General features: G+C 43.7%; 4 protein-coding genes across 5 annotated transcripts in view; 1 reads left to right on the top strand and 3 right to left on the bottom strand.

The window, feature by feature from the left end:
* Positions 1-19,428, bottom strand: part of LOC308128183 (NACHT, LRR and PYD domains-containing protein 3-like) — a 75,412-nt gene extending 55,984 nt beyond the window's left edge. Inside the window, exons 1-5 of the mRNA XM_080493890.1 lie at positions 19,350-19,428; positions 18,830-19,037; positions 12,663-14,466; positions 12,409-12,582; positions 6,833-7,015 (exon numbers count right to left, since the gene is read on the bottom strand). Of these exons, the coding sequence (XP_080350016.1) occupies positions 6,833-7,015; positions 12,409-12,582; positions 12,663-14,466; positions 18,830-19,037; positions 19,350-19,352 (2,372 nt within the window). The 5' untranslated portion in view covers positions 19,353-19,428. The remainder of the gene's footprint in view (positions 1-6,832; positions 7,016-12,408; positions 12,583-12,662; positions 14,467-18,829; positions 19,038-19,349) is intronic.
* LOC308128185 (NLR family CARD domain-containing protein 3-like) overlaps positions 1-21,218 on the bottom strand; it is a 66,030-nt gene extending 44,812 nt beyond the window's left edge. The window contains exon 1 of the mRNA XM_080493892.1: positions 21,131-21,218. Within this exon, the coding sequence (XP_080350018.1) occupies positions 21,131-21,198 (68 nt within the window). The 5' untranslated portion in view covers positions 21,199-21,218. The remainder of the gene's footprint in view (positions 1-21,130) is intronic.
* LOC308128182 (NLR family CARD domain-containing protein 3-like) overlaps positions 1-25,142 on the top strand; it is a 180,592-nt gene that overhangs the window by 93,378 nt on the left and 62,072 nt on the right. The gene's annotated exons all lie outside the window — the stretch shown is intronic.
* The window catches only part of LOC308128180 (NACHT, LRR and PYD domains-containing protein 3-like), a 182,330-nt gene continuing 161,399 nt past the window's right edge, over positions 4,212-25,142 (bottom strand). Inside the window, exons 17-18 of the mRNA XM_080493867.1 lie at positions 6,364-6,537; positions 4,212-6,059 (exon numbers count right to left, since the gene is read on the bottom strand). Coding sequence (XP_080349993.1) covers positions 5,993-6,059; positions 6,364-6,537 — 241 coding nt within the window. The 3' untranslated portion in view covers positions 4,212-5,992. The remainder of the gene's footprint in view (positions 6,060-6,363; positions 6,538-25,142) is intronic.

The following is a 25,142-nucleotide window of genomic DNA, read 5'->3' as shown; positions in this document are numbered from 1 at the left end:
CTTTGTCCAATGGCTCTCAGTCTGATTCCTGTGTTTCTGTCTCTCGGAGGTTTTTTACAAGGAAAATTCTCCTCACACCTTGGTCCTTGGAGTCGGGTCCCGGCGTCCCTCTGGCCACCAGCATGGGAACTGAAAGGTGCACGGGGGAGGGGCCAGTCTGGTCTTTCCTAAAAAGAAATCCTCCAACTGGATTGTTGCAGGAGGCCGGTTCCCTCTGGGGGTGAGAGGGTGACGGAGTCCCAACAATAGTGAGCAAACAGAGACAGATCCAGGACCAGCTGGGTGAGGGAGTTCTCTTTAGTGTGAAAGATCCTCTTGTGTAGAAGGGACGGTGTCGGATCTCCGTCCATTGGCTCAGGAAGGCTGCACAGTGCAGGAAAAGTGAATACCAGGTTATTCACAACTCAAGACGGAAGAGGTGGTCTGACCAGAGGTGGCTGGTTCCATTCCAGATCCAGCTGACCACTCACACCACCATGAAGGTCCTGAAAGGACAACGTGGGTCCACACATCGCACTGCGAGAAGGATCCGGAACCCCACGATCCCGTTCCCAACTCGACTGCAACACCCCCCAACCAGCCTGACCACACCTAGTTAACACGTTAGCATTGACTGACGCACACATGAAAACACACGGGGTGACGTGCTGCTAACCTCTCCTCCAGGTCAAGAGAAGGACGCTTCTATAACAACATAGAGGATCGGTGCCACACACACACACACACACACACACACACACACACACACACACACACACACCTGCTGCCAGGTCTCCGAGAGGCCCACCAAATCCAGCTGACGGGACATAAAGAGGTCCCTCAGAAGATGAGCTTTGTTTGCTAGCGATCCATTAAAGTTGAGGTTTAGACACACCTCATGCGGTGGTTTTAGGTCCATCAGTGCCTGACGGTCATAAACCAGTAACGCGGTGACATTTTGGCACAAATATCCAAACAATGCAGTGATAAACAACAGATTCAGAAGAAGTGTCAGAACATGCAGACGGCAGCCGTTACACCCTGGCGCCATCTTGCACTGAGGTAGTATGATGGAGTGGGCCTTCCTCTCCTTTGTTCTCAGCGTCTCCATGGCAATAGATGCTGATCCCCTTTAATCTCCTTTAATCTCATTTAATCTCCTTTAATCTCCTTTAATCTCTTCCATAAGGAACCTCTCCCATCTGCTTTGTATGGGACATTATTTAGCAGTTTTTTTTGGGAAGCAGTTATCTGAATCATTAACAAAAGTCCTAGCAACCTGTTCCTGATGAGCTTTTTGTGTCTGTGCTCCAGCAGTGCAGGACTAGTTATACACCAAATAACTGAGACCCTGTCACATTGTGGAGGGGGCGGAGCCATGCCGTACTGCACCTTACAGACCATTTCCTGTTTCACTTGTTAATAAATCACATTATGGATCTGATCTGGATCTGAGCTGAATTTGGTCGCTGCCAAAAAGAGACTGAATGAACAGTTTTAACTTCAAAAATAAAAATGAACTCTCACCATCAAAATAAGAAATAAAACCATAGATCAACAGCCAGATATTACTTAAAACAAAGTAAATCCAACATTAGACACTGACAGTGACAACCTGTAATGACACAGCTGATCAATTAGTAGGATTAATAATGGAAACAGAGACAGAAGGCAGAACAGAGAGAGAGGATTCTATTTTGATGTAAATGGACTTCAAATGGTAAATTGTAATAGATTGTGGACTATTAAATACTACATTGTGAGATGTGATAAACTGTAGGGCCAGTTCTTATTGAACGAACCAAAAAACCAATATGTTATGGAAGAAACATACTTATTTAGAAGCACATAACTGAACCAATATAAAGTTGTATACAACATATATATACATATTTACACGTATATAACAGGGCCTCTGTTATTGATCATATCATTTACACACGTGGAACAACCTGTTAAATACAGAATCTACCGACTTGGCTCCTTGTAGCACAGAGTTACTATAAGCCACATATAGTACTATCCCCCTTGTAGCACCACTGTTTGAGTTCATCATGAAATGTGTCGGCGTTGCTGTTTGAAAGCTCCTCAAAGTGAATAAAGCCCCGATACTGTTGGTTGAGTCCTTTTGCTTCTTGAAGATGTTGCTGGTTGGTCTGGGAGGAGGATTCTCACACACAAAGTCAAAACCTCTTTGGAAATTAAACACAAAGGATCATGGTTGATGACCAAAGGGCTCATCTAGGAATTGAACCCAGGACCTCTCTCACCCTCAGCAAGAATCTTCCTCCTAGACCAACGAGCCGACATGTTGAAGAAGCTAAAGGACTCCAGTTATTATCATAAAGCTGCAGGTTTGGAGCATTTCCACACTTCAAGTCAGGGCCGGCTTGGAGTTTGTATGTTCTCCTTGTTCCTCCTGGGTTTTCTCCAGCTGCTCCAGTTTTCCTGAAAACCTCCAAACATATATTTCAGGCTCATTGGTGACATAATTCCTGAATCTCAAAATATCAAAGAAAGACATTTTAAACCAAAGTTCAAGTGTTGAAGTTGATTGAGGACAACTTGTGTCTGAAATGGAGGAACCAAGGGTTCTTGTGGGTAATATGGGACTAAGAGCTCTTTAAGATAGGATGGAGCCTGGTTGTTAAGAGCTTTAGAGGTTAAAGAAGGATTTTAAATTCTATTGTAGATTGAACAGGAAGCCAATGAAGAGAAGCTCTTATTGTGGTGATGTGATCTCTCCTGCTGGTTCCTGTCAGGACTCTCACTGCAGCTTTTCTATCACTTCAACACTTCAACATTTCAACACTTCTCATTTGGTTCTGCTCATCATGGAGGAGATACTGAGACTGATGACATCACTGTGATGTCAGAAAGGAGCTCTTGCCATGTTGCCATGGTAACTGTTGCATCATTGAATGAATTCACTCAGCTAAGCACAGCTTTACCTCCTGTCTGGTTCTTCTGTCTGCCACAGACTGTAAACACATTGTTGGAGATGTTTTTTAAGAAGCTCAGACCAGCTGGTTATTACAGAAGAGTATTAGAGCCTCTCATGAGAACAAAAGAGAGGAGTTAGTATTGTTTATTTCATCATCGCCCCTTTTATGTGAACGAGCTCTGATCAGGATGGAACAGCCTGGTTGAATTACTGAGTTGATCACCTGCTTCGTAGTAACGCTTATCAAGGAATGAAAATGTTTGTCAATCCAGAGAACGGAGAGAGATCTGGATTGGTGGAGTTGGTGAGGAACCAGAGAGCTGATGGGGTCAAAGGTCATGCTCAGGGAGCCACAGTGGTGAGTGGTCAGCTGTAGGATTCATCACTGTGAACCACTGCCTGAAAAGAGAGCATCGCCCAACGTGGGACTCAAACCCACAACCCTGAGATGAAGAGTCTCATGCTCTAGTGACTGAGCTCATCAGGCAACTTGTTGTGTAGTGATGAAGGACGACTGTAATGTCCTACACAGGAGACCTTCAGGGACCACGGTGGACTGTGGCTATTTGAAGCTCCATCCACAGTTGCTATGGATACAGGAGCAGAATCAGAACTCTTTCAGAACCATGACATCATCACAAGAACAGCTGATAGAAGACAGGATGATAAGAATGATAAGAAGATGATAAGAAGTGGAGGAGTTTGTTTTGTCAGACAGAGAAGTGACTCAGGTTTCTGAGTGAGTTCTGTCAGAGCCTCTTCAGCTTTTGTGTCTCATCAGGTCTTTCTGGGCCGTTCACACCTGGTTAACATCTGTTTCAGGTTGTTGGGATTTATGGTTGGTTATTAGCATTAAATTACTGTAAGTGATAGATTACTGAAAGTAATAAATCACTGGAAGTAATTTATGAAAAATTTAAATTATTAATGGAAGTCAACGGTCATTTACTCCTTAACAACCCCTCAAGTAATTGAGTAATTACTTGAAAGTTAATAAATGATCAAAAATAATTTATTAATAAAAAATTATTAATTTTGATAAATTCATTATTTATTTATTTATTAATAATGAAAAGGGGAGACACCACCAGATAAACTGGAAACAGCTAATACCAAAATATCAGTCTGGTTTGTAAAAAGGTTTATTTAAGTTAGTTAATATTTCTGCATAAAATATAACAATCTTAAATAAAAGGGAAAGTGTGAGATCCAAGCAGAGACTGTTACAAACCAGTGAATTGTCAACAATAAATACACAATAATCACCAAGAATCGTTCAATTCAGCTAATAGGAGTTTATTAACAAAATGTATTAATTCATTAATAATTCTGAAATCATCTCATAAATCAACACGTTCAAGGAGCAAACGACATCTAACATGGAGATCTAATCTATTAAACAGCAAACACTATGTACAAAGAGTGTGTGTGTGTGTGTCTGTGTGTGGCATGGAGTGATGAGTGGAATGGGTGTAATGACCTTGAATATCCACCAGAGGGAGGCAGAAGTTGGCGGGTCAATTTGGTGACCGTGACGACCACTAGGGGCATGCAACGGCGCTCAGTGGGAGAGCGCAATGGTATGATGTGTCCACCAGGTGGACGTCAAGAGGAAATGCAATGACATAAGCGAACAGTAGAGGCGTTTGACTCGCTCTTTCTGGGGGCCGCAATGGTTGCTTAGCGACCAGCTATACAAGATGGCCGTCACGCGAGTATGCGCGAGGGCGGTCTCAGAACAACATGGTCTCACCTACTCCCGTAAACACTGGTGGACTTTGTCGTCCCGGTTCTGAGCGGCGGAGTTCTAACGGGACATGCAGTTAGAACTCTGGTGATGGATGTGGATGTGGTTTAGCAGCACCAGATAGCAGTTTGGCTGCTAAATGTGACTGTGTGTGTGTGAGCTTATCTGATCAGATAACACGAGCGGCGGCAGATTAGTGAAGGAGGGGGAGAGAGAGAAGGGAGTTAAGAAGTTCTGGGCCGGTCCACGTGAGTTAACACGCGGCTCCTTGTGTCTCCGTACGAAGTCCTGCGTCTGGATGGACGTGAATCCGTCTTGGAGACGGTGTGTCTTCACAAGTCGGACTTTTATACCGGCGCATCATGGTCCGGCTCCCTGCTGTGCTCACCATGGCCTTGGCCAATCAGAGCGGGGTTGGCTTCAGAGTTTCCGGGGAGTTTTCTACGGCTGTGGATGGAGTTGGTGGATCCCCCTGGTGGTGAGGTGCAGGGATGCAGCTTCCAGGGAGGGGTTGCCGTGGACCCCCTGGTGGGGGTCACGTGACCAATGGTGAATTTTTCCATTGGCGACCAAATGTTCCTTTGTCCTGAGGGGGTGAACCATGGAGGCCAGGCCCAACACAATGAACCAACACATGAAGAGGAGGAGGAGGAGGAGGGAGAGGAAGAGGAGGAGGAGGAGGAGGAGGTGCAGGCCGAGGAGGAGGAGGAGGAAGAGGAGGAGGAGCAGGCCGAGGATGAGGAGGAGGAGGAAGAGGAATAAAAGGAGGAGGAGGAAGAGGAATAGGAGGAGGAGGAGGAGGAGCAGGCCGAAGAAGAGGAGGAGGAAGAGGAGGAGGAGGAGGAGCAGGAAGAGGATGAGGAGGATGAGGAGGAGGAGGAGGAGGAGGAGCAGGCCGAGGAGGAGGAGGAAGAAGAAGAGGAAGAGGAGGGGGAAGAAGAGGAAGAGGAAGAGGAAGAGGAGGAATTTGAATTTGAATTAATTGTAAGGAAAGCCCCTTGAGATGCAACATCTCGTTTCCAAGGGGGACCAAAGGAACATAGAACATAAAACAGTTGACATGCAGTTTCACTAACAGCACAATACATAATAAGTGTAACTCTGGAGAACAATAAAACATTGGACAATCTTGCTCACACAACCCACTCAGGAGCAGGAAGTTCAGTCCACATGGTGGTGGTTCTTCGTCACATCCTGAGGAACCCTGGTTCGATGCTGGACTCTCACAGCTCTTCACACTGCACCACTGACACTCAGTTGATCTTCTGGTGGTTCCTCTGTCGCTCACTGCTGGATGAAGCTCTGCTCTCCTCAGTGGATCTTCAGGACATATAGTGTCTCCGACTTGACATGTACATCAGCCAGAAATCCCCAGAGCTCCCCCTCCACCTGCAGGGAGATGAGAGAGATGAGAGGTGATGAGGAGAGTCTCTGTGGAGCAGCCAGGACTTCAGTCCTGTCCACAGCAGCAGCTCAGAGCTCATGAAGGACCACCACTGTCAGACCAACACAACAAGCCTGAGGCTCCTCTGATTGGCTGACTGTGTCCTCTGCTGTCCAATCCTGAAGCTGCTCAGCGTTCTCCTCTCACAGCCTCACAGAGCAGTCAAACTCTGGATCTTTGTTCTCACACTAACTGTGTTTAGTAGAAACCTGCTGGAAGCAGCATGGACTCACTCCAACATCTACTGACCTGAGAGTCTGCAGGCTGCAGTCTGGACTCTGCTGAAGACCAACCAGCTGCTGCACATCTGGATCCTCAAGGTCGTTGTGACCCAGGTCGAGCTCCTTCAGGTGGGAGGGGTTGGACTTCAGAGCTGAGGCCACAGAAGAACAGCTGATCTCTGACAACCTGCAGCCCCCCAACCTGAATAAAGAGAGAAAGCAGCAGAATGAATGAGGAGAACCAATCAGATGTGTTGATGGAGAAATGAGCAGCTCCACATTACTGTGTCCTGATCAATGAGCTGTTCTGTTGTTGTGGATCTTCATCACACTCATCCTCCACATGTCAGCACAACATTGCCACTCCTCCTCATGTCCACACACATCAGTAACAAGCTGCTGAGCTCAGTCCATCTCTCACTGCAGGATCAGAGTCTCACATCACAGCTGCTCACAAACATTTCTCCTTCTACAACAGTAACAGACAGTCAACTGACCCCAGAGTCTCCAGACTACAGAGTGGACTCTCCAGAAAACCACACAGCTGCTCAACTCCTGAATCCTGCAGCTGGTTCTCACTCAGGTCCAGATGTTTCAGATGTTTCAGGAGGGAGGGGTTGGACTTCAGAGCTGAGGCCACAGAAGAACAGCTGATCTCTGACAACCTGCAGTTCATCAAGCTGAATAAAGAGAGAAAGAAGTGAGATTAGAGGACAAAGTTTGATGTTGAAGTCATTGAGACTGAAGAAGGTTCAGACTGGAAGAGTTTAGAAATGTAAAGTCCAAACAGCTGAAGCCACCAGGAGGAGAAGAGTCTCATCAACATGCTGATCACTAACATGCTGCAGAGCTCAGTCCATCTCTGTCCTCCAACATCTGGATCACAACACACACACACACACACACACACACACACACACACACACACACACACACACACACACACACACACACACACACACACACACACACACACACACACACACACACACACGCACACACACACACACACAGTTATTGTGTTTTTATTCTTTCCTAAATATTTTAAACTCTAAAAGTTTTTCTTTAATGTTGAACAAGTGTGAATATTTCATTCCAAACTCTTCTATACTGAACTCCAAACCTTTCAACATTTGTTTCCTGAATATTTTATAACTTTGGGGTATATCTCAGTGTAGCTGTTGGTAAAATAAAGGGTTAAACATAGAACTATACAACATAGAACTAGTGTTGTCACGACACCAACATTCTGGTAACGATATCGATACCACCATGTAGTTCGATACGTTTCCAAATAAACAGAGAACACAAAAAATGTCATTAGATACAGCCTGTCTTAAGTACGACCAATGTCTTTAAATGGTTTGTCACTATGCAGTAATCTTTGACAAACTGCAGCCCCTCAACCTGAATAAAGAGAGAAAGTTTCCAGATGTGAGTCAGTAGTTTGGAGATAAACTCAATCACCCTCTTTACTGGTTTCATCTCCATTTAGTCTCAATCTGAAGATTTGGTTTTACATTTGATAATAATTTCTATGATTTCTTCCTTATTAATGAAATGTCTCTGGGTCTTTCTCTTTACACTCTTTAATAGATTCCATGTGTCTTTAATAGGATTCTGCTTTTCTTACATTTCACCACTTTTATTCATATTTATTTAAATCATTTCTTAGTTGTAGTTAACTTATTTTTGTATTTCACATATTTATTTGCCACTTCTTTAGTTTAGTGTTTTATAGATTCTCTGAATCCTGTATTTTTCCTTTTGACAGAATCTTTTAATCCTTCTTTGATCAATAGAAGATCTTTGTTATTCTTTTCTTTGTTTAACATTTCTTCCTAATTCTGCATTTCTTACAGCTTTATTCACATTGTTGTCTAGATATTCTGATTCCCAGTCACTTGTAATAAATAGCTCTTTTCCACCAGCTCCTACTCAGCCTTACTCCACTTGACCCTACTGGCCTTGCCTCTACTCCACTCAGCCTCACTTGTTTTCCATTACAATAGAACGACCACGGCGTGGGCGGAGTCATCGGAGCTTTCTCCGTCATGCACAAGTAATCACCCCGATGTGATGCTTCACTGTCCGGTGTTTCGGTTTCACTGGTGCTCCTGTTAACTGGTGACTTCTGCCACAAGCTGTTAGTAGCTACTGATGTTAGAATAAGAAGAACAAACCATACGATACTTTAAATTCTAATAGAAATGTGGTTAAACAGCGTTCACCAGGACAGCTGCAGACTTTGGTCCGTTTTTGTTTTTTATTGTGTTCAGGTTTAAAAAATGGCGGGTGAATGAGCAGCCTGCTGTCTCCTCGTCTTCGCTCGCTTGGAACCTCAGTGTACTACGGTGTACCATGAAAGTACCTGGTAGCAGGGACCATCATGTAGTGGGAAAGTGTCAAAGGTGAGTAGAGTCAAGTGGAGTAAGGCTGAGGAGGTGGAGCAGCACCTTAACCTATTTAAGGTGCTGCTCTGGTGAGGACAGGTAACTTGTTTAGAACGTATTCAGGAGCAACACTGATCAGGTCCAATCAGCAGTTTTTCCTTTGGACATGTCAAAGTATTTATTTGATATCCACAGTCCAATTGTTGATTCCTGTCCTCAATGACTCGCCCAATACTGAGTTCCTCTACCACAATAAAAGTTTCCTCCTACTGCCACTCTCCCTGGCCCGGTTCACAAACTGTGTCTGCACACCTGCCATCGATTAGGTGGAGGCTTTAGAACCTCCACCTTGCCCTAGCTCTGTACTCTGGACTGTGTGTATTACAATCTGTTGTCCTGATTGTTTTGTAAACAGTTGATGTTGTTGGGAACACTGGTTGTACATCAGGCAATTTGACTGTTGATGATGACGATGAGTAACAGTGATATGACCACTTTATTCAGTAATGAGTAATCTAACACGTTACTATTTCCAAACTAGTAATCAGATTAAAGTTACTTCTCCAAATCACCATGCATTACTATTGCAGCATTATTATTGTCACGTTACTATTGTAGCATTACTAGTGTAGCGTTACTATTGTGGCGTTACTATTGTGGCGTTACTATTGTGGCCTTATTATTGTAGCATTACTATTGTGGCGTTACTATTGTAGCCTTACTATTGTACCGTTAGTAATAAAGCTTTACTATTGTGGCATGACTATTTTAGTGTTACTATGGTAGCATTACTATTGTGGCGTTACTATTGTAGCCTTACTATTGTAGCCTTACTATTGTGGCATTACTATTGTGGCATTACTATTTTAGAGTTACTATTGTAGTGTTACTATTGTAGCGTTACTATTGTAGCATTACTATTGTGGCATTACTATTGTAGCATTACAATTTTAGCATTAGTATTGTAGCATTACTATTGTAGCATTACTATTGTAGCATTACTATAGTAGCATTACTATTGTAGCGTTACTACTGTAGCATTACTATTGTGGCATTACTATTGTAGCATTCCTTTTGTAGCATTAGTATTGTAGCATTACTATTGTAGCGTTACTATTGTAGCGTTACTATTGTAGCGTTACTATTGTGGCATTACTATTGTGGCATTACTATTGCGGCATTACTATTGCAGCATTACTATTGTAGCATTACTATAGCAGCATTACTATTGTAGCATTACTATTGTAGCATTACTATTGTAGCATTACTATTGTGGCATTACTATTGTAGCATTACTATTGTAGCATTACTATTGTGGCATTGCTATTGTGGCATTGCTATTGTAGCCTTACTATTGTAGCATTACTATTGTAGCATTACTATTGTGGCATTACTATTGTGGCATTACTATTGTGGCATTGCTATTGTAGCCTTACTATTGTAGCATTACTATTGTAGCCTTACTATTGTAGCATTACTATTGTAGCCTTACTATTGTAGCATTACTATTGTAGCATTACTATTGTGGCATTACTATTGTAGCCTTACTATTGTAGCATTACTATTGTAGCATTACTATAGCAGCATTACTATTGTAGCATTACTATTGTAGCATTACTATTGTAGCATTACTATTGTGGCATTACTATTGTAGCATTACTATTGTAGCATTACTATTGTGGCATTGCTATTGTGGCATTGCTATTGTAGCCTTACTATTGTAGCATTACTATTGTAGCATTACTATTGTGGCATTACTATTGTGGCATTACTATTGTGGCATTGCTATTGTAGCCTTACTATTGTAGCATTACTATTGTAGCCTTACTATTGTAGCATTACTATTGTAGCCTTACTATTGTAGCATTACTATTGTAGCATTACTATTGTGGCATTACTATTGTGGCATTGCTATTGTAGCCTTACTATTGTAGCATTACTATTGTGGCATTACTATTGTGGCATTACTATTGTGGCATTACTATTGTGGCATTGCTATTGTAGCCTTACTATTGTAGCATTACTATTGTAGCATTACTATTGTAGCATTACTATTGTAGCATTACTATTGTGGGATCCAGCAGGAAGAGTTTCTTCTCTACAAAGACACTTTATTATTAAACAGAAGCAGCTGCTCGTTCTCTCCTCCAAACTAACAGACACACACAGAGCATGCAGTCTGACCTGACCCGCCCCCTTCTCCACTCTCAGCCAATCACAGACCAACTTGCTCTAATGGTGCGTTCAGGTGACACAAAATAATTGGAACCAAGAAATGTCAACACTAAACTATATCATTGCTACAAGAACTGCAGAGATGTTGAACTCTTTTTGTAGTTTTTTTCTTTTTCAATCAATCAATCGATCAATGAAAGACTTTATTTGTCCCAGAGGGGGGTAATTAAAAGGTTGAATAGCACAAATAGTCCAAATATACAAATATATAAATAGATAAATAGTGCAACAACAGACTACAACTACATCACCACGTAAATAACTAACTGCAATAGTAACAATCTGATAATAGAAGCGTGAGTCAGATATAAATACAACAAAGAATGAAGGTCAAAGGTTAAATATGTATCAGCAGGTGCAGGAGGCAGTGGTCAGCAGAGCTTTTGGCAAAACCGGTTGTAATTTTTATGTTTAGAGGATGGGGTGTTGTCGGCAGCTGTTAATAAATGTGTAATCTAACTTAGTTACTTTTTAAAAACAAGTAATTAGTAAAGTAACTAGTAATCAGTAATTAGAATACTTTTTCAAGGTAACTGTGTCAACACTGATTAGTGATGATCAAAGAGTCATGGATCATGAAAAAAAAATTGAATCTGATGTGCATCAGAAAACCTCGGGGCACCACCTGTTTAACAGGAAATGATGACAATTTATATCAGTCCCATCAAGATAGACCAAACAAAACTATTCATTGGAATTTGAAGTCATAGTTACATTAATATCAATTAACACAATTAATCATAAAGGATGAAGAATTTCAGAGTTCCTGACATAGAAGAGGTCGACATTTCATCCACCCTTGTACACATTAATAAGACAGCAAGTAGTGACAGTAGGATTCCTAAGATTATATTCATTTAAAATGAAAAGAAGAAAACTACACAGATTCTGTGTGAGGGTCAGAAAGTAAAGACAGTGGTTCATGAAGCTTCATCTGGCCATCACTAGAATAAACTATTCTATTCTATTTTGTCCCGTCGCTGTGCTTCACTCCACTGATTTGACTGGTTGCTTCATAAGAAGTACTGGTCACTGTGAGGCTCTCGCCTCTGCTCTCTCATCCTCCTCTCTTTCCTTGGTGGATCCTCAGCCTCCTAAGTGATGATATTTTCATCCAGCCACAGGAGCACACCTGAAGTGAGTGTCCTGCTGCTGCTGTGCTTGTCTCATGTGTGGTGTTCTTGCTCGTAGTCGTGTCGGTGTCAGAGTCTGAGGCAGAACTCTGTGACATGGAGCATCACAAACACAGTGAGTGGAGGAAGTAAAGCTGCTGCTCTCCACCTGAACTTACACTGGAAACTTTACTTTGTAGTTTTACTTCCTGATTAATAGAGGAGAAAATATCAAGAGGCTGCAGTGTTCTACTGAGATGTTCTACTGATGTTCTAGAGATGTGAGCAGGAGAACAGAGAGTGGTGGATATTAATGATCAATAATGTCAGAACCTGAGAGCTTCCAGTTTACAGTGAGGACTCTCCAGTCCAGCTGACAGCCGCTTCACTCCTGAATCCTGCAGCTTGTTGTCACTCAGGTCCAGATGTGTCAGACTGGAGGACTGAGAGCTGAGGACTGAGGACAGAGCTCCACAGCTTCTCCATGACAGACCACAGCTGCTCAACCTGAAGAAGAAGCAACAATGAAAACCAGTTCAATGTGTGTCATGGACTCAGTTCTACATATTTGTTCATGACCCACGTACACAGCTTTGTTGGAGGCTTTGACCACTGGCAGCAGCTTCAGAAGAGCCTCCTCTGAAGCAGAGTATTTCTTCAGGTCAAACTCCTTCAGATCTTCTTCTGATGACAGTAAGATGAAGACCAGAGCTGACCACTGAGCAGGAGACAGTCTATCAGTGGAGAGACATCCTGATCTCAGGGACTGTTGGATCTCCTCCACCAGAGAACCATCGTTCAGTTCATTCAGACAGTGGAACAGATTGATGCTTCTCTCTGCAGACAGATTCTCACTCAGCTTCTCCTTGATGTACTGGACTGTTTCCTGATTGGTCTGTGAGCTACTTCCTGTCTGTGTCAGCAGACCTCGGAGGAGACTCTGGTTGGTCTGAAGTGAAAGACCCAGGAGGAAGCGGAGGAACAAGTCCAGGTGTCCATTTGGACTCTTCAGGGCCTCGTCCACTGCTCTCTGATGGAGATGGTGGAGATTAACTTTCTTCTTCAACACTTTTGACCTCCGGGAGGTTTGTTGTTGTTCATCCAGGAGGTTGATTCCAGAGCTGATGAAGGTCTGATGGACATGAAGAGCAGCCAGAAACTCCTGAAGACTCAGATGGATGAAGCAGAAGACCTTGTCCTGGTACAGGCCTTGCTCCTCTTTAAAGACCTGTGTGAACATTCCAGAGTACAGTGAGGCTGCTCTGAGATCCAGGCCACACTCTGTCAGGTCGGAGTCATAGAAGATCAGATTTCCTTTCTGCAGCTCATCAAAAGCCAGTTTTCCCAGAGACTCCACCATCTCCCTGCTCTCTGGACTCCAGTGTGGATCTGTGGCAGCTCCTCCATCATACTTGACCTTCTTGACTTTGGCCTGGACCACCAGGTGGTGGATGTACATCTGAGTCATGGTCTTGGGCAGCTCTCCTCCCTCTCTGCTCTTCAACACCTCCTCCAGAACTGTAGCAGTGATCCAGCAGAAGACTGGGATGTGGCACATGATGTGGAGGCTTCGTGAGGTCTTGATGTGGGAGATGATCCTGCTGGCCTGCTGCTCCTCTCTGAACCTCCTCCTGAAGTACTCCTCCTTCTGTGGGTCAGTGAACCCTCGGACCTCCGTCACCATGCCGACACAGTCAGGAGGGATGTGATTGGCTGCTGCAGGTCGTGTGGTGATCCAGAGGCGAGCAGAGGGAAGCAGGTTCCCCCTGATGAGGTTTGTCAGCAGCACATCCATTGAGGTGGACTCTGTAACATCAGTCAGGATCTCAGGGTGCTGGAAGTCCAGAGGGAGTCGACACTCATCCAGACCGTCAAAGATGAAGACCACCTGGAGGTCTTCAAAGCTGCAGAGTCCTGCTTCTTTGGTTGGAGTGAAGAAGTGATGAACAAGTCCCACCAAGCTGAACTTCTTCTCCTTCAGCACATTCAGCTCTCTGAAGGTGAATGGAAATGTGAAGTGGACGTCCTGGTTGCTTTGGTCTTCAGCCCAGTCCAGAGTGAACTTCTGTGTCAGGACTGTTTTCCCAATGCCAGCCACTCCCTTTGTCAGCACTGTTCTGATTGGTGGAGATCTTCCAGGTGAGGCTTTAAAGAGGTCTCCTGGTCTGATGCTGCTTTCTGCTCTGGCTGCTCTCCTGGATGCTGTTTCAATCTGTCTGACCTCATGTTCCTCATTGACCTCTGCAGTCCCTCCCTCTGTGATGTGGAGCTCTGTGTAGATCTGCTTCAGGAGGGTGGACTCTCCTGCTTTAGAGAGCCCCTCAAACACAACCTGGAACCTCTTCTTCAGGGCACATTTCACCTTCTGTTGGCAGACTCCAGCAGAAGTTCCTGAAAAGAAGAAAGCAGGAATGAGTTGAGTGTGTTTGACATTGAATGTGAAGATGACAGTGTGTTAGTGGAGATGTTTCTCCTCCATCAGCTCCATCCAGCTCCTCAGTGGAGACCAAACAGCCTCTGATCTGATGCAGATGTTTGCATCACATGAGCAGCAGAGTTCAGGAACTCTCTTTGTGTCTCCTCTTCTCTGCTGCTTGTTTTGGACTTTCTGCCTGTTTCACACTTTCTGTGTCTGACCTGGAAATGACCTCTGTTCTCTGGATGGACTTGGAAATGGTTTTACCAGATGTGAAATAACAAAGCAGCAGAGTACAGCCAGCTTTCAATGCAGCAGCTATAAATGTGTTTTAATGATCTGTGTTTGACTATGCGAGGTCAAAGTGAGATAAAGGAAAATGAAACAGACGTTAGTAATGAGGTAATGATTTAAATGGTTGGGAAAGGTGTTTTTAAACATACAAATTGGACTATTACTGGAAAAACTTGTGAAATGTACTAAAGGTAGATAAATCGTTGTAACGACTTTCACAAAATACGGACGTTTCCCAGCAGTGATGCCTGTTAGAAGTCAGGTACACCTATGCAAAAATGTTATGTAATGTTCAAAGTTGTGAAACCAATCATGAAGGTTGCTGACTTTGTATTTTGCCGTTATGTAAGTCTGGATGTAAATCAGGGCTAGAAAAGACGTTTCCAAACTGCTATTGGGTATTTTGGGGGATTTTGTAGGGAGAGGACTCCCCGTTGCCTGGTAGGATCAGAGGACTGCTTTGGACAATAGATACTGACAGTCAGAAAGTGTTTAACTTGAAGCAGAAAAATCTCTCTGGATTATACTCTGTGGAGTGAAGATTACCACACCAAGCCACAAGCAGAGTCGTTCATTGCAGGTATGCAAAATATCCTTCCTAAACACCCCACATTCTGAATTTAAAAAGGATTTTCCCTTCCTTATCTATGTTGTGGATTATACCATTTACACCTGGATTTCAGAATTCAGATTTCTCAATTACAGCATTTTCTCTTTTTTCCCCCCATTTTTTTCTTTTCTTTAGGGACCGAGCAGAAAGGCCGAGGCCGGCTGGAGGCCGCCTGGAGGCCGCCTGGAGGCCGCCTGGTGGCCGCCTGGAGGCCAGGACCCTATTGTATTTGTAATCTTTCTTCTTATTATTCTAGAATAATAAGAATTATTATAGAATTAAGGAAATGTAAAAATTAAACCCCAGAATGCTAAAATGGCTCTCTAGCGACACCTAGAAAAAACAAAATGGCCACCACGGCCCGTAGGAATGTCGTAGAGAGATCAAACCAAAACTCAATTGTTCGTCTCATCGAGACCTAAAAATCACATCCTGGCATTCCAGCCCTAAATCTAACAGGAAGTCAGCAGTTTGCCTTTCATAGTTACAATTTTCTATCAAAAACGGCCCTCAACCTATGAAGGAGAAGACATTTGACCGCCTGAACATCCTCAAGGACTCACCAAATTTGACACGCTCATTAACACTGGATAACATTATAAGAAAATGAACAAATTAACCCCCAGAGTGCCAAAATGTGATCTCTAGCGCCACCTACAAACACTACAATGGCCACAAAAAACACTTAAACGGTAACCACGGCCCGTAGGACTGTCGTAGAGAGATCAAACCAAAACCTAAATGTTCATCTCATCGAGCCCGACAAATCACATGCCGGTACCCCCCTGACCTAAATCTGACAGGAAGTCCGCAATTTGTCTTTCAAAATAAGATTTTCAAACAAATAAGATTTTCAATCACTAGCTACTCTGAGCACGAATATCTATCGACTTCAGAAACCTACTAAATGACAGAGGAGAATCTCCTCCTCAATAATCCCCAATATCATTTTCAGTCGTGGAGCGGTTCTGTTTTTATTAGCTGTCAAAGTTTTGAACACCGAATCCGCCGCCTCGTCCAGTTTAAAGCTCCTCTGAGATTGAAGATCGTATCGCCTTTTTAATATTAGCAATCAAAGTTCCTAATGCCGGATGCTGCCGTCTCGTCCACGTGGCTTTCAACACACATTTTACTTACTAAACCTGCTCACAGGTTGATGAAACTACACCAATACAGAGGTACAGGTCTTGTACTTTCAATGAGGAGATACTTTTGTCTCTATTTTAAACGGTTCTCCATTAACAATCATTTTTTCAAGAGGTCAACATCGGCACTGTTCATTCTCTCTCACGACTGCTGGCTGCAGACGGAACACACACACACACACACACACACACACACACACACACACACACACACACACACACACACACACACACACACACACACACACACACACACACACACACACACACACACACACACACACACACACACACACACACACACGGACTTGTGTTGCAATACTGCCCTCTTGTGACGAGTTGTAAAACATCAAACTGTGATGTAGGAGAGAGGTGTGTTCATGGAAGAATCTTTTAAGTGTAGCTCTATGAAGCAGTTCTGTGTCTATAGTTCTATGTCTAAAGTTCCGTGTGTTGTTGTTAGCGACCCGGTCAGAGCTCGCCCGCTCACATGGATTCGTATCCCGTGATTGTAGAGCAATAGTGGAAATAAAGCCGAGTTCAGCTTTGGAAGCTCCTGCCTTGTTGCCTAGTCCTTGGGCGTGTTAACCCGGACCACTAGAACCAAGTTACCTGCTACTAACCAGACGTCACGAGCTCCAGCTATGCTTGCAGGCTGGACAGCTATGAAGGGAACACTTGTCTCGACTCCTTGTTATTTGACTCGGCCATTGGACTCGCAACATATTTTAATCCTCTTGACCGATTCTAACTCTGTTTTTAAACCTCGGTTAAAGCTTGAATCTTTTTTCAATTGACTCAAACCTTCAGACGTAGTTTGGACAGTAAATCTTCTAAAAGGACGGCTGAAAAACAGAGCTCAACTTGAGCTTGGGACTTATTTAAGCTTTCCTTTACAGTACTATGTGGTTGGTTTAGTAGTTACTGATGAACCTAAAGTCTGGCTTCATTAGAAAGAAGTTGTGTGGGTAGAATATATTAATGATGCGTCTCATAGCGGAGCGCCCCCTGCTGCCTCATGCAGACCTCAGCCTGCGGTCAGAACGCCATACAAGACCTGGAAGTGAAGTTAGTTCCAATCATGTTCCATGATTACTTCATAAAACACTCTGGCTTCACTTCCATGCAGTAATGTAACATAATGATCCCAATGAAACTTGTGTGGTTTCCAGGTGAAGAACACTTAAAGGGCCGGAGGCTGTGATTGGGCCGACCCCGACGGGCCAGGGGGCGAGGTCCCGACCAACGCTGCCTGCAGCTTTCATTTTCTTTGTTTTTTCTATTTGTTTTTGTTTTTCAAATTTCTATTTCTTTTTCTTTTCTTTGTTTTGTTGCTTATATTTTTTCCAATTTATTAATTTTCCCCTCTATATTTTAAAATTTTCCAAGCTGCTGTTTTTCCCATTTTTTAGTGTTATTGATTTCCATCTTGGTTTTGATTTGGTCTAAATTTCCCCAATTTTCCCAGGTTATTTGTTTTTCCCTTACGAACAAGATTCTGGATTTTTGATAGTTGATATTATAGGAAATGAAGCGGCTTGGGACAGTCCAGTTCTCTTCTCCTCTCATTCACAGCAGTAGTTGCTGACAGGTTGCTAAAACCACGACCACAGAGGTGCTGCAGAGAGGATGAACCGGAAACGTCTCCCCTCTGTCTCACCGAGCTCAATGGAAGTCCAGGTTAAGATATTAAAAATTATTTCTTTACTTATATACCATTTGATGTACTCAATCAATGCATTGTAATAAACAGTATTATTCTACTTGCATTATTGCTGCATGCTTTGCCCTTGCCCAAGCTTTAATAAAGCAGAACATCATGTAATTAAAGTACTAAACGGTGGACAGTCCTGATTTCCAACGTTCTCAACGGGATTTAAAGGTTCTGATGTGTGCTCCAAACAAAATGCTCTTACAGGGTACTCCAGCAGAGTTGGAGTTAATAAAACCATGTCCTTGAGACCTACGCCAGGTCACTAAAGAATTTTTCTTAAACCTAACAAGTGCTGGTGGAACCCAGAGGAAAGCAGTAGTGAACCAGGGTGTCTGCTACGTCGGCCTATCAGCTGGGCTGCTGTGCTGGGTGGCATATCCAGATGAAGAGAGGGATGACCCTGGGATGAAGACTGAGAGTATTCAGAGCCAATCTCCTCACCTGCCAGCTTAAACAGACACCGGGAAGATTGTCCTCTGTCTGTTAAACCACAGTGGGGACTCGGGATCCGGACCCTTTAAATGGAGAGCTGGTAAAATATCATTCTGGGTTTGACAGAGATCAAATCCTCTTACTGCTCCACAGACGCTCAGCCAGCTCCTCCTGCTTCATCCTCCTCAGGAAGTCCAGGGTGAACCTCAGAAATGACTCTCTGCTGCTCCTCTGCTCTTCATCCTCATCCTCCCTCTCACTCTCTGAGCATGCTGGGTAATCTGGACTCAGGAGCTTCTTCATCTCCTTCAGCTCCTTCTTCATGAAAGTCACCATATTGTCCTCCAGCAGCTGGAACAGAGAAACATCTGGAGTTGACTTTGAGCTGAAACTGAAGCCAGATTGAGATGTGAGTGTAAATCCAGTGCAGAGAGCAGGATGGACAACATGTGAAGCCAAATCACACTTCATGTGGGATCTCCAGCAGAAGCAGCTTCAAGCATCAGTGAAGCCTGGAAGCTGGATGAAGGTTGGACTGTTTCACTTTGGACCTGAATGGATCTAATAAGCTGAGTGTCTGTTTCATGTTTCAGCTGGAAGTCACAGCAGCTTCTTCTGTCTCATGATGTGACAGTAAAGTGTTGAGTGGAGACGTGTTCTCACCATAAATGTGGAGTCCAGATGTCTTTACTGCTGAGGGGCGGAGCCACCAGGGAGAAGCTGGGAGCTCTGCTGGCTCACGCTGCAGAAACATGTTGACTTTGTTAAAGCTGCTGTGTGGTGTGATGAGGAATCCTGAGACAAACACTGATTCTCACCCCTCATCACCACTTCCTGCTCCACATTTAAAGGTATAGGATGCCTCCTTAGAGCGGTCACTCTTCATGGACACACAGCTGGATGAAGAGTCAGAGTCAGAGCTAAAAACAAACACAACATCAGGAACAGACTGACTGGAACAATGGAAGATACATGGAAGAACTGAGACTTTGATTCTCTAAGTCAGACTTTGTGAAAATACTGTGAGGATATTTAATAGTTATAAACTGTAGTTCCACATTTAAAGTTACTCTACCAGAAAAACAATCTTCAAAATGTACTTCCCATAAAACATCTCCCTTCTGCAGAGAGAATAAACCAAAACACCAAAACAAGACCATCAACACTCATTTGGACTCATTTCCAACCTGCAGTTTCCCAAATCGATCCACCAAAGTTGATGTTTACAAACCAAACATCAAACTGTGTTGATGTTTCCTAACTGACATCATCTTGGGAAATCTGCCACAAGGGTTTCTGGGATATCAAAGATGGCGTCGCAGAAGCTGAAGCAAAATGATCAACATTGGACCGATTCAGCCCAAAATAAAAGACTGGACTTTCTCAGAGAAAGAGGATTAGAACCTCCAGAATATTCTTAAATGTTGTGAAACTGATCATTAATCAGCAAGAGGTCAACACACTGGTATGTTCTGTCATGATCGGCTCTCCTGCAGCCCCTTAGGGGGAGGGGTTATTGGCTGCAGGTGTGTGCTTTTTTCCCTGCAGTGTGTTTCAGGTGGGCGTGCCTGGAGGTGGTGTTTGGGATGGAAGAGCTGGCTGGGTTAATTACCAGGATTCAGTACAGCTGCGGGTAGCAGGTGGAGGCGTTTTGGAGGAGTGGCTCTGCTTTTTAAACGGGCTCCTCACTCCACTCGACGCGGGACCGTATATCAACAAGAAGTGACATCGTCAACACTCCACGCTCGGGCCCAGCCAGCACCAGCTCTTCCCACACCGCCTCGGCCGCCGCCCACTGGACCACAGGTTCAACCTGCTCTGCCCCAATCTGCTCTGTACTCGGCTCTGGTGCTGATTCCCGGGAGCCCCCGTCCGGACAAGGACATGTCCCCTCGCTCCGTCAGCCTGACTCCGTCCACGCTAGCCTGACCCGTGAGCCACTCTCCCCAAAGACTTTATCTCTTCTGGAGGAGAACTCTAAAATTATTATTTCTTATGATAAATAAAATCCTTGGTTCCCTTCATCTCTGTTCTGGTGACTTTCTGCGCTTGAGCCTCTGTCTCCCCGCCGTAACATGTTCCTTTAAATTTAAATGCTGGAATTATGTGTTTGTGTGAGTGTCATGACCAATTCCATTCAGAAAGGTACTAATGTATTAGAGATCAACATCAACAACTGAAACTGGATCCTAAATTTTTCATGTTTCCCAAATGGATTCTGGTCGAATAACTTTAAAGTTGAAAGTTAAAAGAAGTTCTCCTCATATGATTCAGGTCCATTAAAGTTCCTAGTTTTTCCACCATCATCAACAGCTCCTCTGGTTCCCCTCCAGAAACTCCATCTGGACTAAAACTCAGTTCCCTAAAATACTGGAAGTGAATCTTAGAGTGAGCACAACTTCTCTCACTCTGGTTTGGAGGAAAGAAAAGAAAGAGTTTCTTACTTTGTGTCTGAAGGTCCAGGTTCAGTACTGAAGACTGGTGGACGATCTTTGGACCAGTCACTCTTCATAGACAAGCTGCTGGATACTGAAGACCCTGCTGTGTGTCTGAGCTTCTCACCTCTACACACACACACACACACACACACACACACACACACACACAAAATGTTGTATTAGATCAACAGATCACACTTGGTTCTTCTCATTTCATTTCCTGTTTTCAACAAAAGAACTTTAATGTTATTTTCTTCTGGAAAAGTTTTCAGGAATTCACCAGTAAAAATATGTTTGATGAAAGAACTTCAATAAGCTTCATGTCATTTCCAATCTGCCTTTTGTTTCAAAGTTCCTGGAAAAGTAGGAGCATCTGATCTTGACTCTGACTTTTCCCACAATAATCAGTATGAACAGTTCCAGTCTGGTTTCCCTCAATGAAGCTCAGAAACAGAAACTCTCATCAGAATCACCATCAACCACCTGACTGCAGCGGACTCTGGACTTTTACCCTCCTCCTCCTCCTCCTCCTCCTCCTCCTCGAATCTGAGTACAGCCTGTGTCTCCAACTCCATGTAACCCTCCTCTACAGACTGACGTCCATCAGACTGTCCATCACATCACTGGATTGGTTCCATTCAATTCCATTTGATTTGATTCAATTCAATTCATAGAGAACCACAATAATCTCAAGGTACTTCTACAGAGAAAAAACTCAACTGTTCCACCACAGCAAGTAAAAGCAACAGTAGAAAGAAAAAACATTTTAACAGGAAGAAGAGTGTAGAACCAGACTCAGAGGAGGAGACTTTCTGTAGAACCAGACTCAGAGTCGGAAACCTGCAGAACCAGAGGAGACTTTCTGTTCTTCAGGTTGAAGGTTCAAAGATAGAAAGTGATGAAGTGAGAGAACAGGGACAGAGAGCAACAAGCAACATAAAGATTTGTCTTTAGTTGCATTGAGTTCATTCAGTTCAAATCTTTTACATCCCCCCCATCCCCCTCTCCTCTGGTGTTCCCCAGGGCTCTGTACTTGGTCCCACCTTCTTCATTGTCCATCTCCTCCACTTGTCCATATTTCTCATAAATACATCCTGAAGTTTCTTTGCTATGCAGACGACACTCAGCTCTACGTCTCCACCAAACCAACTCCACCCTCCCACCCACCTCCATCAGTGACTGTCTACAGGACATCAAGTCCTGGTTCTTCTTCTAATTGATCAAACTCAGCAGTGATAAAGAAGTTCTCCTCATATGATTCAGGTCCATTAAAGGTCCTAGTTAGTCCTCCATCATGGACAGCTCCTCTGGTTCCCCTCCAGTCAGGGTGAGGAGTTTGGGTGTCTTCCTCGACAGCACTCTGTTATTTCAAACCCACATCAATAGAATCACAGAGTCAGCATATTTCCACCCTGGTAACATCAAGCACTGTTGCTCCTCCCTCTCACCCAGCAGCATCTCCACACTGCTCCACACCCTGGTCACCTCCACCTGTTTCCTTCTCTCTGCTCTCCCTCTCAAATCCTCCAGAAACTCCACCTGCTGTCAAATTCTTCTGTATGACTCATCATCAGAACACCTTCCATCCTTCACATGACACTGCTTCTCCAGAAACTCCACTGACTTCAGTTCAACAGCTTCACTTCACAATTCTTTTCCAGACATTCAAGTTCCTGATGAAGCTCCTCCCTCTGTACCTCATTGATCTCCTCTGTCCCTCACCCTCCTCCTTCACGTCTCACCAACGTCCACAGTACTTCTCTGACCTCCTCTCTCAGCCTCACTGACCTCCAGCCTGGATGAACATCAGGAGGTCCAGAGCCTTCAGCCAGCAACTCTGGAACTTCTTCTCAACCAACATCCAAATCATCCAATCACTGACAACTTTCAAATCTTGTCTTCAAACTTTGAAACCAGCAGATTCATCATCAAAATAGGACTTTTGAAAGAGTGTAGGATCAGACTTTGCTGGTCAGTTTGCAGTTTGGACTCTTGGACTAAAATACTGGAAGTGAATCTTAGAGTGAGCACAACTTCTCTCACTCTGGTTTTGAGGAAAGAAAAGAAAAGAAAGAGTTTCTTACTTTGTGTCTGAAGGTCCAGGTTCAGTACTGAAGTCTGGTTGAAGATCTTTGGACCGGTCACTCTTCATAGACAAGCTGCTGGATACTGAAGACCCTGCTGTGTGTCTGAGCTTCTTACGTCTACACACACACACACACACACACACACACACACACACACACACACACACACACACACACACACACACACACACACACACACACACACACACACACACACACACACACAGTCAAAGTGTTGTATTAGATCACCAGATCACACTTGGTTCTTCTCATTTCATTTCCTGTTTTCAACAAAAGAACTTTAATGTTATTTTCTTCTGGAAAAGTTTTCAGGAATTGATCAGTAAAAATATGTTTGATGAAAGAACTTCAATAAGCTTCATGTCATTTCCAATCTGCCATTTGTTTCAAAGTTCCTGGAAAAGTAGGAGCATCTGATCTGGACTCTGACTTTTCCCACAATAATCTGTATTCTGAATCCCACCTGTTACAGATTAAACTTGTGTTAGAAAGGCCCAGTCAGTCACCAGATCTCAATCCAATAGAACCAGAATTTCACCTCTTACAGATTAAACTTGGATTAGAAAGGCCCAGTCAGTCACCAGATCTCAATCCAATAGAACCTGAATTTCACTTCTTACAGATTAAACTTGGATTAGAAAGGCCCACAAAGCAACATCAAGTGAGCGGCTCTGCGGTGAAGCCTGGAAGAGCATTAAAATAGAGGAAACCCAGCGAGCGCCTGCTGACGTCATGATTTCCCAACTTCAGCCAGTCATTGCCTGCAAAGGCTTTTCAACAAGTGTGAGAGATGAAGGATTGATTCTCTCTTATTTCATTGGTTCAGTGACTTTTGAGCCTCTGACATGAAGGGATTGTGTTCAAATCCTTTAGTTCCTCACATTGTTATGGGATGTTTTAGTTGAAGCCACTGATTTAAAGCTGAAGTCTGGAGGGTTTCATGTCTATTTCCTGTGGTAATATACAGAACAAAATGAGACAAACTTTGTCTCTGGACAAATCTTTGTGGACCAAACTGTAAGTTAGTGATGTGGGACGTTTGGACTTCAGTGTCATGTGGAGACGTCCACTTCCTTTACACTCCCTGTTGGAAAGGTGACACTGCTCTGACCTTGGATCAGGTTAAGAGGAGTTAGAAACTCTGACCTGAAAGACAACACATGATCTTCTAGTCTTTGTCCTTTCCACTGCTTGTCCTTGTGTCTTTCATGATCACATTGGGACTGATCATGGGGACGGTGGAATGTCTCTGCACCTCATGTCCTTTACTGCAGCTCTTTTTCTGCTGCCTGTTGAAATCACTTCAGCTCACTTTGGATGACTTGAAATCACTGAGCCTTGAGACGTGTCAATACAGCAGAGCCACTTTTACTACATTTCATCTTTCTATGGAGTTTACATTTAGTGTCCATTCTTCTGTTTGCTGTTTGACTGAATGCAGGAGGGGGGGACGTCTCTTACCTGTCCACACACTCTGGTGGGTCTTCTTCATCCACGTCCCACATGTTGAGTCAGACAGAGAGAAACACACCAACCTGCTCAACACACACACACACACACACACACACACACACACACACACACACACACACACACACACACACACACACACACACACACACACACACACACACACACACACACCACGCCGAGACAAAACAGAGAAAGAAGAAAAACAAGAATCATAAATAATGAACAAACAGAGGAAATAAGATGAGAGAAGAAAATATAGAAACATGGAAAATACAACAATCAATAGGATTAATGTCAGTTGGAGGTTTCAGGGAAAAAAATGAAGCGTCTGGATGACAAATAATGAGATGACTGAGTCGTGTGTGTGCGTGTGTGTGTGTGTGTGTGTTTGAATGTTTTAGACTAACACAAACATGAGCCAATCAGAGTGAAGGAGG

This window comes from Lipophrys pholis, assembly GCF_963383615.2.
Source record: "Lipophrys pholis genome assembly, contig: SCAFFOLD_36, whole genome shotgun sequence".
Taxonomy (NCBI): Eukaryota; Metazoa; Chordata; class Actinopteri; order Blenniiformes; family Blenniidae; genus Lipophrys; species Lipophrys pholis.
Note: the sequence above shows the minus strand (reverse complement) of the source record. Positions and strands in the feature narration are given on the sequence as shown.